We start from the raw sequence: 15,374 nt of genomic DNA, 5'->3' as shown, positions 1-15,374 counted from the left end.
AGTGCTTGAGATTTTATTTTAATTTTTAATTATTATAACAACAAAATAAGGGATCTAAATACATAATACGTCATTTATATGATTTAATTAAGTCACATTTTTCCTAATGAATTAATTATTTTACACAATCTTATGTAAAACAAATTGATTTTCTATGTCAAATATTATAAGATTTATAGTGTTGGCAAATAAGAAAATGAGGATTTAACCCGTGTTAGCACATATTTAATAATATTTTATTAATTCTCACATGTCCTTTTCATAACCACATTATGTAGTATTTTATTTTTTTAATTTTACATATTCATAATATTTTAAATTTTATTATATATATATATATATATATATATATATTAATTATAATATTTAAATAATTAGGAATCGAAGTTCTTCTTACGTGAAGAATCAAAACTCATAGGTTTGAAAAATAAAATGGAAAAAATATCATAGTTTATGTCTCTATATAATATTGATTGCTGTTTGTATTTTTTGGTTAGAATGAAATGTAAAATATTTAGGAAACAAAATCTGAAATGATATTATTTTTGGAAAGTTTTTAGGGATTAAATTTGTAAATAAGTTTTTAAATACATATAACTTCAATGGTAAAACACCAAATGTACTTCAAAAATGTTAATATAGATTTAGGAAACAAAATCTGTTGTTATACTATTTTTGGAAATTTTTGAGGGGTTAATGCTGTAAATAAAAATTTAAATAAGTAAAACTAAACGAGCATAACACAAAATGTACTTCAAAAATGTTAATATTGATGAATATATATATATGTGGACAATAAAAGAGAAGGGTGAGTACTAGCACTAAAAATTTTAGTAGCTTCTATTTAAATCTTTATAATGATATATATATATATATATATATATTCACTTACTAAAAGCAAATATAAGTAACTCGTGATGGATCTCCGTCGACAGCTTGATCCAAGAAGTATTCCGGTTTTTATATGGATCAGACTTTAAAAAACATTGTTTAAAGTAATAAATAAGAGTTTTGCTTTTTTCTTAAAAGTAAAATAAAATTTTCTGTAAAAGAAGATAGAAAAGAAAAGATTCATGTTATTACAATATAACTAGATTTTAACCCGCGGTACACCGCGGGACAATATTTTTACAACAAAAAAAAATTAAATTTTAAAAATTTGTATTTGTTTGTTAATTTTATTTCTTTTGTTTAGTGTTTAAGATTGTATAATTTTATTTTAACTGTTAATTATAAAATTTGATCAGTTGTATACCGCAGACAAGCGACAATTATTTAGTTTTATTTATACTAATATTACATTTGTATCTTATCAAATTTCTTATGGTTATAAAAATAGAAAATTTTGCTGCTTTTTAGATTTAACCTGTGAAAGAATTATTCTTACATTATTATTTTTTTTTAAATTTTTAATGCTTTTAAATTTAATCCGTAAGTTTAAAGTTATTTAGATTTAACCCGTGAAAGAATTATATCCATAAAATTTATTATGCAGTATACCGCATACTAATTTATATTATAAATACTCTAATTTATTAGATTTAACCCGTGAAATAAATATTTTTGCATTTTTTATCAGCATATTAATAACCATTAAAGTTTTAATTGTTCATATTAAACAATATAGTTATTACTGAATATTAGAGTTTTTAAAATAAGAAAATATTGTATAGATATTTTTGGCATATGTTATTAAGTATAATAAATTTCTTAATATATAAATTATTTTAGGAAATTATAAACCAAATTTGTAGAGACGTTTTAGGAATCTAATTGATTTTGTTTGTATGTGCAATTTTTTAAGGATTAACTTTGTAAATAAGTATAACTTAAAGGACACCAAATGTACTTCAATTAATTTCTTGAAACGGGATAATTATTTAGTTTAATTTATTTTAATGTGAGAAATCTGAGAAATCAACCCCTAAGTACCTCAAATCAAGTAATGTAGATGATTAAATCTACATTTTACAATCAAAATATGTAAAGCAAGAATTTCTATAGAAAGTCTATACAAACAAAATCTCTAAAGATAGTTTTGGTAGTTTTATGGGATTAAAACATTAATGGGTAGAGCAGTTTTTGGAAAAATCGGAATGTATAGATATTGTTAAGATTTTATGGCAATAAAGGTAACAAATGTTGGTCAATTTAAGAATGTTTAGTATTTGAGTTTCTCTGCAATATTATTTATGGAATTTTTTTAGGGATTAATGTTATAAATAAAAATTTAAATAAGCAAAACTTAAAGGGCATAACACAAAATGTATTTTAAAAATGTTAATATAGATAGTAATACCCAAAAGTTTGTTCTTCAGTCGGTTTGAGGAACAAAATATTGGAAATAATTAACGATCGAACAGACGTCAAAAGATACATTAATTACTCTTTAGAATTTTACAATTTTTACCAACTGTTTAGTCGGCAGTGATATAACACGAAACTCGTCGTCAATTGGCCGTATTCTTAAAGATTAGTCTAATGGTTTTGCTTTTGAGAAAGTGGGCAACTTGACTTGACTTGAGTTTTGAGAAAACAGTTATTTGCATATGTTTCTATGTTTTTACTCTATAAGTTTCATTAATACTACTACCACCACCATTTGCATGTTTTTGTTCCTCCCTTGTACTTACTTCCCTGCAAATTATGAGATTGTTTGTTTTACTTGCTTTTTTCAGTGCTCTCATGCTACTTGATGAAGCATATCGTTTTACGGATGAAACTGATATGATGGCGTTGCTGGAGTTCAAGTATCAAATTTCTGAAGAAAAAAGAGTTGTCTTGTCCTCTTGGAATAACTCAAATTCTCTCTGCAAATGGGATGGGGTTACATGTGGCCGCAAACACAAGAGAGTAACTGCTTTGGACCTTGGAGGATTGCAATTGGGCGGCGTGATATCACCATCTATTGGTAATCTTTCGTTTCTCATATCACTTAATCTCTCAGATAATTCTTTCAGTGGTATCATCCCTCAAGAAGTTGGAAACTTGTTTAGACTTAAACACTTGGATATGAGCTTTAATTTTTTGGGAGGAGGGATTCAAGTCAGTCTGTCTAACTGCTCTAGACTGCAAGGGCTTGATTTATTTTCAAATCATCTTGGAGAAGGTGTTCCTTCAGAACTAGGATCATTGACAACGCTTGAATTATTATATCTTGGTCGAAACAAGCTGGAAGGGAAGCTCCCTGCATCTCTTGGAAACTTGACATCCCTCAGAAGTCTTACGATTGCACGTAACAATATGAAAGGAGAAATTTCAGAAGATGTAGCTAGATTGACTCAAATGGTGGAACTTAATTTAGGAGTGAACAATTTCGTAGGTGTTTTTCCTCCCGCCATCTACAATTTTTCCTCACTTAAGTATTTATACATCTCTGGTAACCATTTCTCGGGTTCCCTGAGGCCTGATTTTGGTGAGCTGCTACCAAACCTACAAGAGTTAAATATGCGAGGTAATAGTCTCACAGGAGTCATTCCAACAACACTTTCCAATATCTCGACCCTTCAAAAGTTTGGAATCGATGATAACAATCTGATTGGCAGTATTCCTCCGAGTTTTGGAAAATTACGAAATTTGCAACTGCTATTAATTCAAAGTAATTCGTTAGGAAGTTACTCTGTTGGAGATCTTGAATTTATGGTTGCTCTGACAAACTGCACAAAACTAGAGACCATGGAGATTGGTCACAATAGGCTCGGGGGTGAATTACCTACCGCCACTGCGAATCTCTCCACGAACCTCTACCATCTAGACCTTGGAATAAATTTCATCTATGGAAGCATTCCTTATGACATTGGGAATCTCATAAGTTTACGAAGCCTTGGCTTGCAAGAAAATATGTTGACAGGTGCATTTCCAACTTCTCTTAGTAAGCTTTTCAACTTGGAGGGATTAAATCTCATGTCAAATAAAATTTTCTGGAGAATTGCCATCTTTCCTAGGCAACCTCACTCGGTTAGACATTCTATATTTGCACAAGAATAATTTTGAAGGAACTATTCCTCTGAGTCTCAGTAACTGTACTTCTCTGCGGGAGTTATACATTAGTTCTAATAAGTTGGTTGGGACTATACCTCGGGAAATTATGCAAATCCAGTCCCTTGTTAATCTAGACATGTCAGGTAATTTCTTGACCGGCTTTCTACCACTAGATGTTGGAAAACTTGAATATCTTGTTCAACTATCAGTTGGACATAATAAATTATCTGGACAAATCCCACATGCCTTGGGAAATTGTCTCTCGATGGAAATACTTTTGATGCAAGGAAACTATTTTGATGGGGCCATTCCAGATATAACAAGGTTAAAAGCTGTTAACAGAGTTGATTTCTCGAACAATAATCTCTCTGGGAGTATACCTGCATATCTTGCTAATTTTTCCTCTTTAGAGTATCTCAATTTATCGGTCAACAACTTGGAGGGAAGTGTGCCAACACAAGGAATATTTCAGAATGCTACAACAGTTTCAGTATTTGGAAACAAAAATCTTTGTGGAGGCATCAAGGAATTAAAACTTAATCCATGCTTTACGGGAGGTCCACTTATGGGAGCAAACCATTCCTCTCACTTAAAGAAGGTTGCGATTGAAGTAAGCATAGGCATGGGTTTGCTTTTGCTGTTTTTCATAGCTTTACTTTCTCTACGTTGGTTTAGAAAAAGAAAGAAGAACCAGCAGAGGAGTAATAATCCATCTATTTCCACACTGGATGTCTTTCATGAGCATATAAGTTATGGAGAGATCCGAAATGCGACTGATGGCTTCTCTTCCAGCAATATGGTTGGATCAGGAAGTTTTGGTACTGTATTTAAAGCCTTGCTCCCTGCAGAAAACAAAATTGTTGCAGTGAAAGTTCTAAACATGCAGAGACGTGGAGCAATGAGAAGCTTTATATCAGAATGTGAATCCCTCAAGGACATAAAGCATCGTAATCTTGTGAAACTATTGACGGCTTGTTCAAGTATTGATTTCCAAGGAAACGAATTTAGAGCTCTCATTTATGAGTTCATGCCTAATGGAAGCTTGGATAACTGGCTGCACACAGAAGAAGTCGAAGAGATTCATAGGCCTTCAAGAACATTGACATTTCTTGAAAGGCTCAACATTGCCATAGACGTGGCTTCTGTTTTGGACTATCTTCATTTTCATTGTCATGAACCTATAGCTCATTGCGATCTTAAGCCAAGCAATGTCCTTCTAAACGATGATCTTACAGCTCATGTTAGTGACTTTGGTCTATCCCAGCTTCTCCTAAAATTCGACCAAGAGTCCTTCCTCAACCAACTCAGCTCGACCGACGTCAGAGGAACCGTGGGCTATGTTGCACCGGGTAAAACTGTCACACATCTGATATCTTTTACGTAGAAAACGCATATATTATGTTTTCATATACAATCTTGTCTTTTATGGATTATGGTGCAGAGTATGGAATGGGAGGACAACCATCAACACATGGTGATGTTTATAGCTTTGGGGTTCTCCTTTTGGAAATGTTCACTGGAAAACGACCAACCAGTGAATCCTTTGAAGGAAACTTTACTCTCTACAGTTATACCAAGTTGGCGTTGGCAGAAAGAGTACTGGACATTGCAGACAAATCAATTCTTCACAGCGGTCTAAGAGTCGGTTTTCCTATTGTTGCGTGCTTGACATTGGTTTTGGAGGTGGGACTAAGGTGCTGTGAAGAATCTCCAGCGAACCGGTTGGCAACTAATGAAGCCGCAAAGGAGTTAATATCCATCAGAGAGAGGTTCTTTAAAGCCAGAAGAACAGCTAGACGTTGAAGTGTTACTCGTTTTCCTTCACAAACTTTCAAACCTAGCTACCTAAAGGCTTATTCTGAGGTCTCAAAAAACTAATCGTTTTCATAATGCGTGGTTTTCCTCTTTATATATGTACCATAGTGCTTGTCTGCTTGCGGAGTGTTTTTAATGAAAGATTGTGTTATTTGCATACAAAAGATGAATGATATATGTTGTACAAATAGTAACTAATAAAGAGAAGAAGAAGAAGAAAATCAAATTGTCCTTCTACTACGGAGAAAATAAATTTATAAATAATGAAGCAGCCTCTCGAAGATACAAAAGCAACAATATTTTTGCAGGGAATTTAACGTAGATCGGTTTAACTGTCAAAAAAATTGCTTTCGCACTTTCAAACGTTTTGGTTCCACATACCCGCTTATGATTCTAGGCAACCTAGAGATTGTACGGAGCTAAGAGCGTCCGACAATCATTTCGTAATCTTGATCCTTCAGGATTAACTGTAATACAATCAACGTTACAATGCATGTGTAGAGTAAAAGAAGATTCTATATTTTATTGACAAAACAATAACCTTGCCACATAATGAAGAAAGATATACAAATAGATAGTTACAAGCTGTAACTTACAACACATCTACATATATTCAAACACAATCATATCAAAACAGAAGAATTATACCCCTTTTGATCTATAGATCCTAACTAGTTATTTACTTTGATCGTGTATATCTGTATCCAAAAAAAAACCACCAAGATCAGTCCCGCAACTCTATCGACTTTGATGGTAATAAGAGTCTTCAATGCTTTTACCTTGGGAGAAAAACCGCGGCAAAGACTCTAAACCGGGACAAAGAACACAGAACAGTTTACTGAGCAGAAAGAGATCATCTTCTTCTTCAAATGGCCAGCTTCTGTTCTTGGGCCTTTTTGGAACTTTCTGCTGGTTTCCCCGGGAAAAGAGAGAGTTCCTCGAGGGAATACCTTAAGAAAGGAAAAAGGAACTTCCTCTGTGTTCGGCTTTAAGAGAGGAGTGGATGATAAATGTTGTTTGGAGGGAGATTACCCGAAAAATGAGAAGTTTTTACGGTGTTTGGAATGGCGAGAGGAACGAGGGAGTGTTTGGTCAGCGGTAGCAGATCTAGGAGTGCTGGACACCGAGCTATGGACTGTATCATTCTTAGCATCAGAAGCTCGTGGAAGAAGAAACTTACAGCCAAGCTTGACAAGACGAGGCGAGCTCATTGAGCTAGAGGACTTGCTCACTCTCTTTTTCATCTCCTGCTTGACACTTTGAAACTCATCTTCCAGTTCTCCAACTCGTGACCTCATTTTCTGCATATCAACTTTTAAACCCTGGTTTTGCCGCACAACGGTCACCCAACCATCTCGCTGAACTATCTCCTGTCCTGTTCTTCCACCAGGGATCGTCACTGCAGGAGCTGTTTCTGTGTTTGTGACATTTAGACCGCCTGCAAGAGCGGTTCTGAGATGCATTTGTTCGAAGAAGAGAACTTGAAGAACAACTCTGAGCGGTAACCTATCGTTATGGGAAGCATGAGCGCAAGCGTCTATAGAGAGTCTTTGGTAGTCCATGATGTTACAGAGTTGTTCCTTGTCTCTATCCGAAAGCCATGGATGCTCCTTAAGATAGATATCAAATGCTCTGTATAGACCATCGTACAAGGGTCTTGAAGATTCTGGAAGAGCTGCTGCAAGAGACCATATCTTATCCGGTTTCAGATTCACATCAGAAGCAACCTCTGCCATGTACCAGCTTCGCCACTTTTCTTAAAGGCACTGAAGAAGGAGACGTAACTGGATCCAAAGATGGAGGAGAGAACTCAGGTAACTGTGAGGATGACAGTGACGATACAAAATGGCATATCATTCGTTCAACACAATCTACATTGTACAGTGTCTCAGAATCAGAAGATTCTCAAGCATTGCAAGCTCCAACTGCATCCCTATTCTTTTCTCCAACTTCTTTACACAATTCCCATCAACTCCTAAAATGAAAGCAACACGAAGGAGACCTAACAAGAACTTGCAGAATGATCTTCCTCTCTTTTCAGGTAGAAGGCTTAGAATGGTTTCAAGCAAAGCAATCTGATCAACAGGAGACATAGAGGATGGTGAAGAAGCCTTTGCCAAACTAAAACTCACAACTCTTCTTCTGCTTTTGCTGCTGTCACCACTTGTTCCGCTCTGCCACCGTCCCAAACCTGGTAAGTACTTTCTCGCGTAATACATCATAGCACCAGCTAAACTTTCCGCACGTATACCTTTTGTTTCCATAGTCTTTGTTGGGGGTGGATCCGCACCCCAAACAAAAGGCCCAATTCAGGAAAAGCCCATAGTAAACCCCAATGGAAGGGAGGATGTTATGGTCTTTTACATAGACGAACTCTCTATAAATACAGGCGTACGGCCTGCGTAAAAAGGGGGTCAGAAAAAAAGGAAGAAAAGTAACACAGTAAGTACAAGAACCTCAGCTCGTCCAAGTAGAAGTCAACGGTTTTGGAACCAACCGCTCGGAGAATCGACAAGATAACAGCTCGTCTATTATCCCCACCTACTTTTGTAACTCGTCTAAGTCGTGTTAAAGCCCGTCTTTTGTGTCTCGACATCAATATAATATAAGAGAACTTCGACCCTCCTTTGACCGAACTAAATACATTAATTGTGACTGATTTCATCATCAACAGTAGGGCTGCGACTTCGGTTAATTCGGTTAATTCGGTTCGGTTTTTCGGTTATTCGGTTAATTCGGAAATTGATAACTCTACCGAATATAACCGAGTAGAAGTTCGGTTCGGGTCGGTTACAAGTTCGGTTATCCGGTTCGGTGGATTCGGTTCCTATGTCAACCAAAACACACGACACAAAACACACGACACAAAACGATCCAACATTAACATATAGAATACAAGTAATGCTTACAAAAAACAACAACATTAGTCAATCCTAGTCACATACATAGGACTATTGGAGACAATTTACAAAAAACAACAAGTTCAAAAGGCAATCCTACAGTTGGATTCCTCATTGTCTCGTCTCAAGTAAAGAGACTTTGGGAGACAATTCACAATTGTTCAAAAAATAATGTGTGGAGCCAAAAGTTAGAAGAGATTACCATGATTGACAAAATACCAATGATCCTTTCCTCTTACCAGGACGCATTTCATTCTTTACTCCATGCCAAAAAATATGTAGTTAATAGTTATATTAGTTTTTTCAAAAGGTATAGAGAGAAGAGAGACAAGCCTTAGGAATTAAGATCATTATTTGCTTCAGTTCCTTGTCTCCTGTTGCAAATAAAAACCAGAAACTATGTCAATAAAAATGATACATATGCCTTGTAAATAAAACTGAAATGCGGATGGATGAATTAAGATCATTACTTGTGTTCATCTCTTGATCATGGATGTGCGGATGGGTGTCCCTCACTCTGTGAAGCTGCACAATGTAAATGATCGTCAGTTAGTGAATGGTTTAAAGAGAGTAACACAAAAAACTTAAATAAAAGAGAAATGAGTTACCTAAGGACTCATGAAACTGCAATTCCTCAAACATCTGAGCTAAGCTGGCTAATTTCTCAGCAGAAATGGTATTCCTCAGCCATTGTTGAGTGCAAACTAAAGTCTCAACCATGTGTGGTGACATAGAGCTTTGATAAGGGTCCAAAATCCGACCACTTGTGCTGAATGCAGATTCAGAAGCGACGGATGAAACTTGAATGGCGAGGACATCTCTAGCTACCTCGGATAAGACAGGGAATTTTGAACTGTTACGCCTCCACCAAGATAAAATATCAAAGTCCATTCCTAAAGCAGCTGGAGTTCTTATCACAGGTTTCTCCAATAAGTAAATATCAAGCTCACTGCTACATTCCTCATTTGAAGTTTCAGCAACCATCTCAGAGTACAACGTATCTGTCCTCTCATAACCATCATCATCTGACAAATCAAACAGATCATTGGTTGTCACCACAGGTTCAGTTACGGTTCCTCCATAGGTTGAGTTTCCAGGCTCACTTCCGCTCAGCTTCACCACATACTCTCCATACAGCTCCTTCATCACACTCTTAATGGACGACCTTAGATGAGTACTCTCCATACTGTCTTTGCCATACAGCTTGTCAAAGCAAAGACCAGCAAATTGCATTTTGTTTCTGGGATCAAAAACAAAAGCAATGATTACTAGGGGATTCATGTTGTTGAGACCATCCCAATACATTTCAAACTTTGCCCTCATAATCATAGCTTCAGTCTTTAGTAGCAAATCACCATTAATGCTTAGGTTGATCAGATTCCTTTCAATGATCACCAGCTCATTGTAACAAACAGGAGAGGTCACTGTTTTTGTAGCCGAGAAGGTTAAAGTGCAATTGAAAAAGATCTTCAAGAATTTAACTAACCTTTGCACCTGCTCCCAATCAGCAAACGTAGGTGGACCAACACGCTTTCGACCATTCTCACCCGTATCCCCTTCAGCATTCTCTTCAGTCTCCATGAAGTACTCGTTATAGAGCTTGTCTTCAGCCAACATCTTTTCAAATGCAACCCTAAACTTAATTGCGGCTGTGAGCATTAGATAAGTCGAGTTCCACCTGGTTGCAACATCAAGACATAAGCTTACTCGACCTACGTTCCCTGTCTCAATCCGCAGAAGAAACGATTTCAGCCTATCTCCGGATGATCTCACATACTTAATGGCATTTCTGATAGCCACTATACTCGTTTTTGCCTTAGCTAAGCCATCCCTCACTATCAAGTTTAAGATGTGAGCACAACACCGCATATGAATATACTCTCCATTGAGAACTAAGGAATCAGGTCCTTTCATCATCAGAGCACCTCGAAATACACTTAGAGCCTTGTCATTCGCCTTTGCATTATCCACAGTTACTGTGAAGACCTTCTCGATTCCCCATTCTTCTAGACAGCCAATCAAGTGCTCAGCAATCGTATCACCTTTGTGATCTGTGACAGGCTTAAAGCTGATGATCCTCTTCTGTAAGTTCCAGTCTCTATCAATCCAGTGTGCGGTAATGACCATGTAGATAACAGAAGTAGTAGGAGCTACCCAGATATCTGTCGTCATAGATACTCTCTGCTTTTCCTTACCAAATAGTTCCTTCAAAGCTGCTTTCTCTTTCAGATACATACCGTAAATATTAGAAGTTGCTGTCTTCCTACAGTGGACTGTGTACATTGGAAGAACGTTGCTGCAAAGTCTCCTAAACCCCTCTGACTCCACAAATGCAAACGGAAGTTCACTGAGTACAATCATCTCGTTGACAGATCTACGAAACAAACCCTGATCATACTTGATTGCTGTCATTACACCACTGCTATCACCAGCCAATACCTTCTGAGTACCACTCTCTTCGTGCATCTTGAACAACTTACACCTTTTAATGTGATTCTGGTTCCATGTATCACTGTGTCACAACCGATCTCTTGACCACAATAACGACAGTTAGCAAGTGCAGGCTCATCCACCTGTTGAACGAAATGCTCCCACACCGGAGCTCTATGACCTAGCTTTTTCCTCGGTTGGGACAGAAGAGGTCCATCCTCTCGCTGAGTTCTTCTTCTTTTACCTCTAACGGAAACAGCTGACGGACCATCTTCTCCATCAATCTCACCAGGTAGAAACGGTTCGTTGTTGTCTTGACCAGAATCATTAGACATCGCAGACCTGTTCAAAGAAAACACAATCACAATTAGACAAACAACCACAAGAACAAAACTACACAAACAAAGAAGACAAACAACCACAAAGAAGAACTACACAAATGAAGAAGACTTGTGTTTATCTCGACTAAGAACATATACGGACAACAAAGTATGAAGTATGAACCATGACTCTGAATCATATACGGACAACAAATTATATCTCATAAAGACATAAAGTCATAAACGATGCTTTCAAACACTAAACTCGCAATTTTAAAGACCCAGATCATGAATCATAAACAACAAAACGTCAAACAACTTGGATTCGCTTAATAGAGAAGAACTTGGAGAAGATTAACAGAGAAATTACCTTGCAGATTAACAACACGGAATCACGGATGATCTGAGTTTAAAGCAAGAATCAAAGAGGAAATCGAAGAACTCTCTCTATCGCACTCACAGTCGCAGCCGTCGAGAGCTTTGGTGTTTTAGGTTTTTCGATTAGGTTACAACTAATCAAACCGGTTTATAAGATTATATACGTAGGGTTAATTTATCGGTTACCCGTCGGTTTACCCCTCTGAACCGAACCGAGTATAAAACCGAACATTATTATTTTTCTTACCGATCGGCTAACAACCAAATTAATAACCGAACCGATTTGTCCAAATTTCGGTTCGGGTCGGTTCAGACAAATCGGTTCAGTTCGGATTCGCAGCCCTAATCAACAGTCTTGATGAGCCTTCTAAACAAATCTACACTTAAATAAGAGACATCTTCGTACCACCAATCCGAACCTGCGCTTCTCATTCGCGCTCCCGTGTTTATTCCGTTCCATAAAATGCTTCCACCTGGACTCTGCAATGTACCATACATCATCATAGGCCATCCAAACAAACTAGGGTCAGTACACACCATAGTGGACACAGCGTTCATGAGTTTTGGTATTGTCTGAAGCTTTTCTGCAGTCTTCAACACCGGGTTGCAGCTTTGTAAGGCCAAGATACAGTCTTTCCAACTGCGAAGCACGTTTTTGTGCAGAAATGTTTCGACTTGTGAAATCAAGTTATCGTCCCCGTAATCATTTGTCATTTCGAGGTGATATCTACTCGTGTCCTGTAACAGAATCTAGCAACTATCAAGAAATTGTCTGCGCCACCAGGAAACTCTTCAAGCACTGTAGTCCAGAGTGATTCCTTACCAGTGATATTAGAATCTTCATACATCCGTGCTAGCTTTCCACATTTTGAAACCAATGGAAACTGCAAATACACACATACGTAACTCTTGTAGTTTCAGTTGCTAGCAATACTCATATATACGCACACAAGCAGAAAGATGTCATATAACATAGATACATAAATTTCAATCAACATAACGATACATGTCGTTACATGTTTACACAACCATAACAAAGGTACACATATAACTAGTAGCTGAATTTATGTTAATTATTTCCACAAGTAGACTAATGGGAACAAGTAAGCACCAACTAGATTTATCTTTTTTTTCAAGACTACGAAGCAGCATAACATTTATGTTCCTAAAATCATCAGCTAAGAATCACCTAGCTAAATCCACCATTGTTCCTATGATGAATAAACTCCCTTGATTTTCTCAGAGATACACAAGCGTTCTACTGCTTAACGGTCAAACACATACTTACAGTAGAAGATAAATAAAGGTGATACCAAACTTACAGTAGAAGAAAGCAAAGCATCAAAGAATAATCAAAACTAAATTTACCTTATGAAGATGGAACTTCACATCATCAACAACAACAGTGATATCACTTGACAGTCCTGTCTAGCAAAACCTGCATATTTAAAATCCAGCTCTCTTTAAGATTTCCAAGTAATTAAAAAGGGAGAAAGAGTTACGTACCAGTCATTCCCTTCTCTGTGAAACTCAGAGACTTTAGCAACAGGTGACATCTCACAAGAGAGAAGCAAACCAAATTCCAACCCAGAAAGATGATCAAAAATTGAAAATTTCACATCTCAAGGAAGATTTTCGTAAAGTGATTCAGTCATAACAACCAGTCATATAGTGTAGCAGATTACACAGTATTTATGTTAGATCGGTGTTGGGGGTGGATCCACACCCCAAACAACAGGCCTAGCCCAGAAAAAGCCCATGATAAATCTCCAAAGGAAGAGAGGGTATTATGGTCTTTTCGTATAGACGAACCGACACGATTCCCTATAAAGGGAGACGTACGGTCCGCAAAACAGGGGGATCGAGAAAAAGGAAAAGAATCGGGATAGCAAGTACGAAAGCCTCAGCTCGTCCAAGTGGAAATCTACAGTTTAGACTCAATAGCTCGGAGGATCGACGAGATAGCAACTCGTCGATTATTCTCGTTTATACTTGTAACTTGTTTAAGTCGAGTTGTAATCTGTCCTTTTGTGTCTCGGCATCAATATAATAAAAGAGAACTTCGACCCTCCTTTGACCGAACTAAACATATTAATTGTGACCGATCTGGACATCAACAATTTGGCGCGCCAGGTAGGGGGAACCAAGTCAAAGTTTTCTAAAAAAATTGAAGAACGGACCTACACCGATTAGACGAGATGACAATAATTGACAAGGAAAAGAGCAAGGAAGGAAGCTCGTCGGGGGGGACGACTACCCCGGCAATGGAACAAACAGACCAGGCAGTCCTCCCCACGCCAGACGCTCCAAGAAAGGTCGTGACGGTCGACAGCCCGGAAACTTTTGTCATAGCTACAAACCTCACGACCCCGGTGACCGTAGAACCAACACAGGTCCCAACGCAGCTTACTTTACTCAGCAATCAGCCTGTCTCAAGCATTGATGAACTGTTCCGCGGAATCTTAACACGCCTTGACTAGCAAGAAGAGCGAACCAACAGCCGATTGGATGCACTCACCGTGGCACAGTTTAACTCACAAGATGAAATCAACCATCTCAATAACGCTCGGCTCAACCCAGTGAACTTCACCGCGGTAAGAACAACGCCAGAGTCGTATGTGCAAACCAGCGGATTAGGATGTAATCCTGCCCAGCACCCTATCGAGCGAAATAACGACGTAACCGATCTAACGAAGGACGCCGAGCTAAAAGAAATCAAAGAGCAAATGAAAGAAATGACCGCAATGATTCGAAAAGCAACGGATAAGGCACCCCAAGTCGGACTTATGCTCGAAGCAACACAGCAAACTCCATTCTCTAGAAGACTCGCTACAACGACGGTCAGACGGGCAGTCAAGCCACGGTTGGGTCACTATGACGGAATGGTCGACCCGCGAGATTTCTTACTCACCTTTGGCGTAGCCCTTGGCCCTTTACAGTTCAGCCCGGCGGAATACGACGCTGGAGCTTGTCAAGTTTTCGCCGAGCATCTAACAGGAACCGCATTGAGCTGGTTCTCGAGACTCCCATCCGGATCAATCGATAGTATCAGGGAGCTGATAACCGAATTTTTGAAGCAGTTTTCTGTTTTGTTCGAGGATAAGAATTCCCATGCCGACTTATACGCCTTAACTCAGCACAAGGGAGAATCGCTTCAGTCCTTTATAGGGCGATTCAAGGAAGTCTACGTCAACATTTCAATTTTGGACGCTGCCGCAATTGTCGCACTTCGAAATGCGCTCTGGTATGAATCTCGGTTCAAGGAAGAGCTGTCTTTAATGCATGTCGAGACCGTAGCCGAGGCATTACTCCGAGCTGCAAAACACATTGGGCTCGAGGAAGAGAAAGCTATCAATGCTAAGAAGCATTCTTCAGAGGCAAGTGCGATACCCAAACAGCCAGTAGCCGCAGCTCCAAAAGTTGACTACGTCGAGCCTCGACAACATTTCATCAAAAACCAAGATCGAACTCGCCGAACCTTTGCGATCGGCGAAAACAAGTATATACGGAAAGAGGGAGGTGAAAATAGTGCAACCCCGTACTGCGACTA

The 15,374-nt window shown here is 38.0% G+C and overlaps 1 protein-coding gene and 2 pseudogenes across 2 annotated transcripts; 2 read left to right on the top strand and 1 right to left on the bottom strand.

The window, feature by feature from the left end:
* Positions 1-2,600: 2,600 nt before the first annotated feature.
* On the top strand, positions 2,601-5,984 carry LOC104787862 (putative LRR receptor-like serine/threonine-protein kinase At3g47570). The gene is made up of 2 exons (XM_010513514.3): positions 2,601-5,330; positions 5,423-5,984. Exons 1-2 carry the CDS (start codon positions 4,088-4,090, stop codon positions 5,782-5,784), a joined length of 1,605 nt encoding a protein of 534 aa, XP_010511816.2. The 5' UTR covers positions 2,601-4,087; the 3' UTR covers positions 5,785-5,984.
* Positions 2,731-3,987, top strand: LOC104789699 (putative receptor-like protein kinase At3g47110 pseudogene; annotated as a pseudogene).
* A 773-nt stretch (positions 5,985-6,757) lies between the features above and the next one.
* LOC104789698 (BTB/POZ domain-containing protein At3g44820-like) lies at positions 6,758-13,419 on the bottom strand (annotated as a pseudogene). The gene is made up of 4 exons (XR_015558555.1): positions 13,331-13,419; positions 13,193-13,262; positions 12,176-12,708; positions 6,758-8,063 (listed from the first exon to the last, which is right to left on the bottom strand). The product of XR_015558555.1 is annotated as a BTB/POZ domain-containing protein At3g44820-like (transcript).
* Positions 13,420-15,374: the final 1,955 nt, after the last annotated feature.

This window comes from Camelina sativa, chromosome 5 (assembly GCF_030686135.1).
Source record: "Camelina sativa cultivar CO46 ecotype springtype chromosome 5, ASM3068613v1".
NCBI lineage: Eukaryota > Viridiplantae > Streptophyta > Magnoliopsida > Brassicales > Brassicaceae > Camelina > Camelina sativa.
Note: the sequence above shows the minus strand (reverse complement) of the source record. Positions and strands in the feature narration are given on the sequence as shown.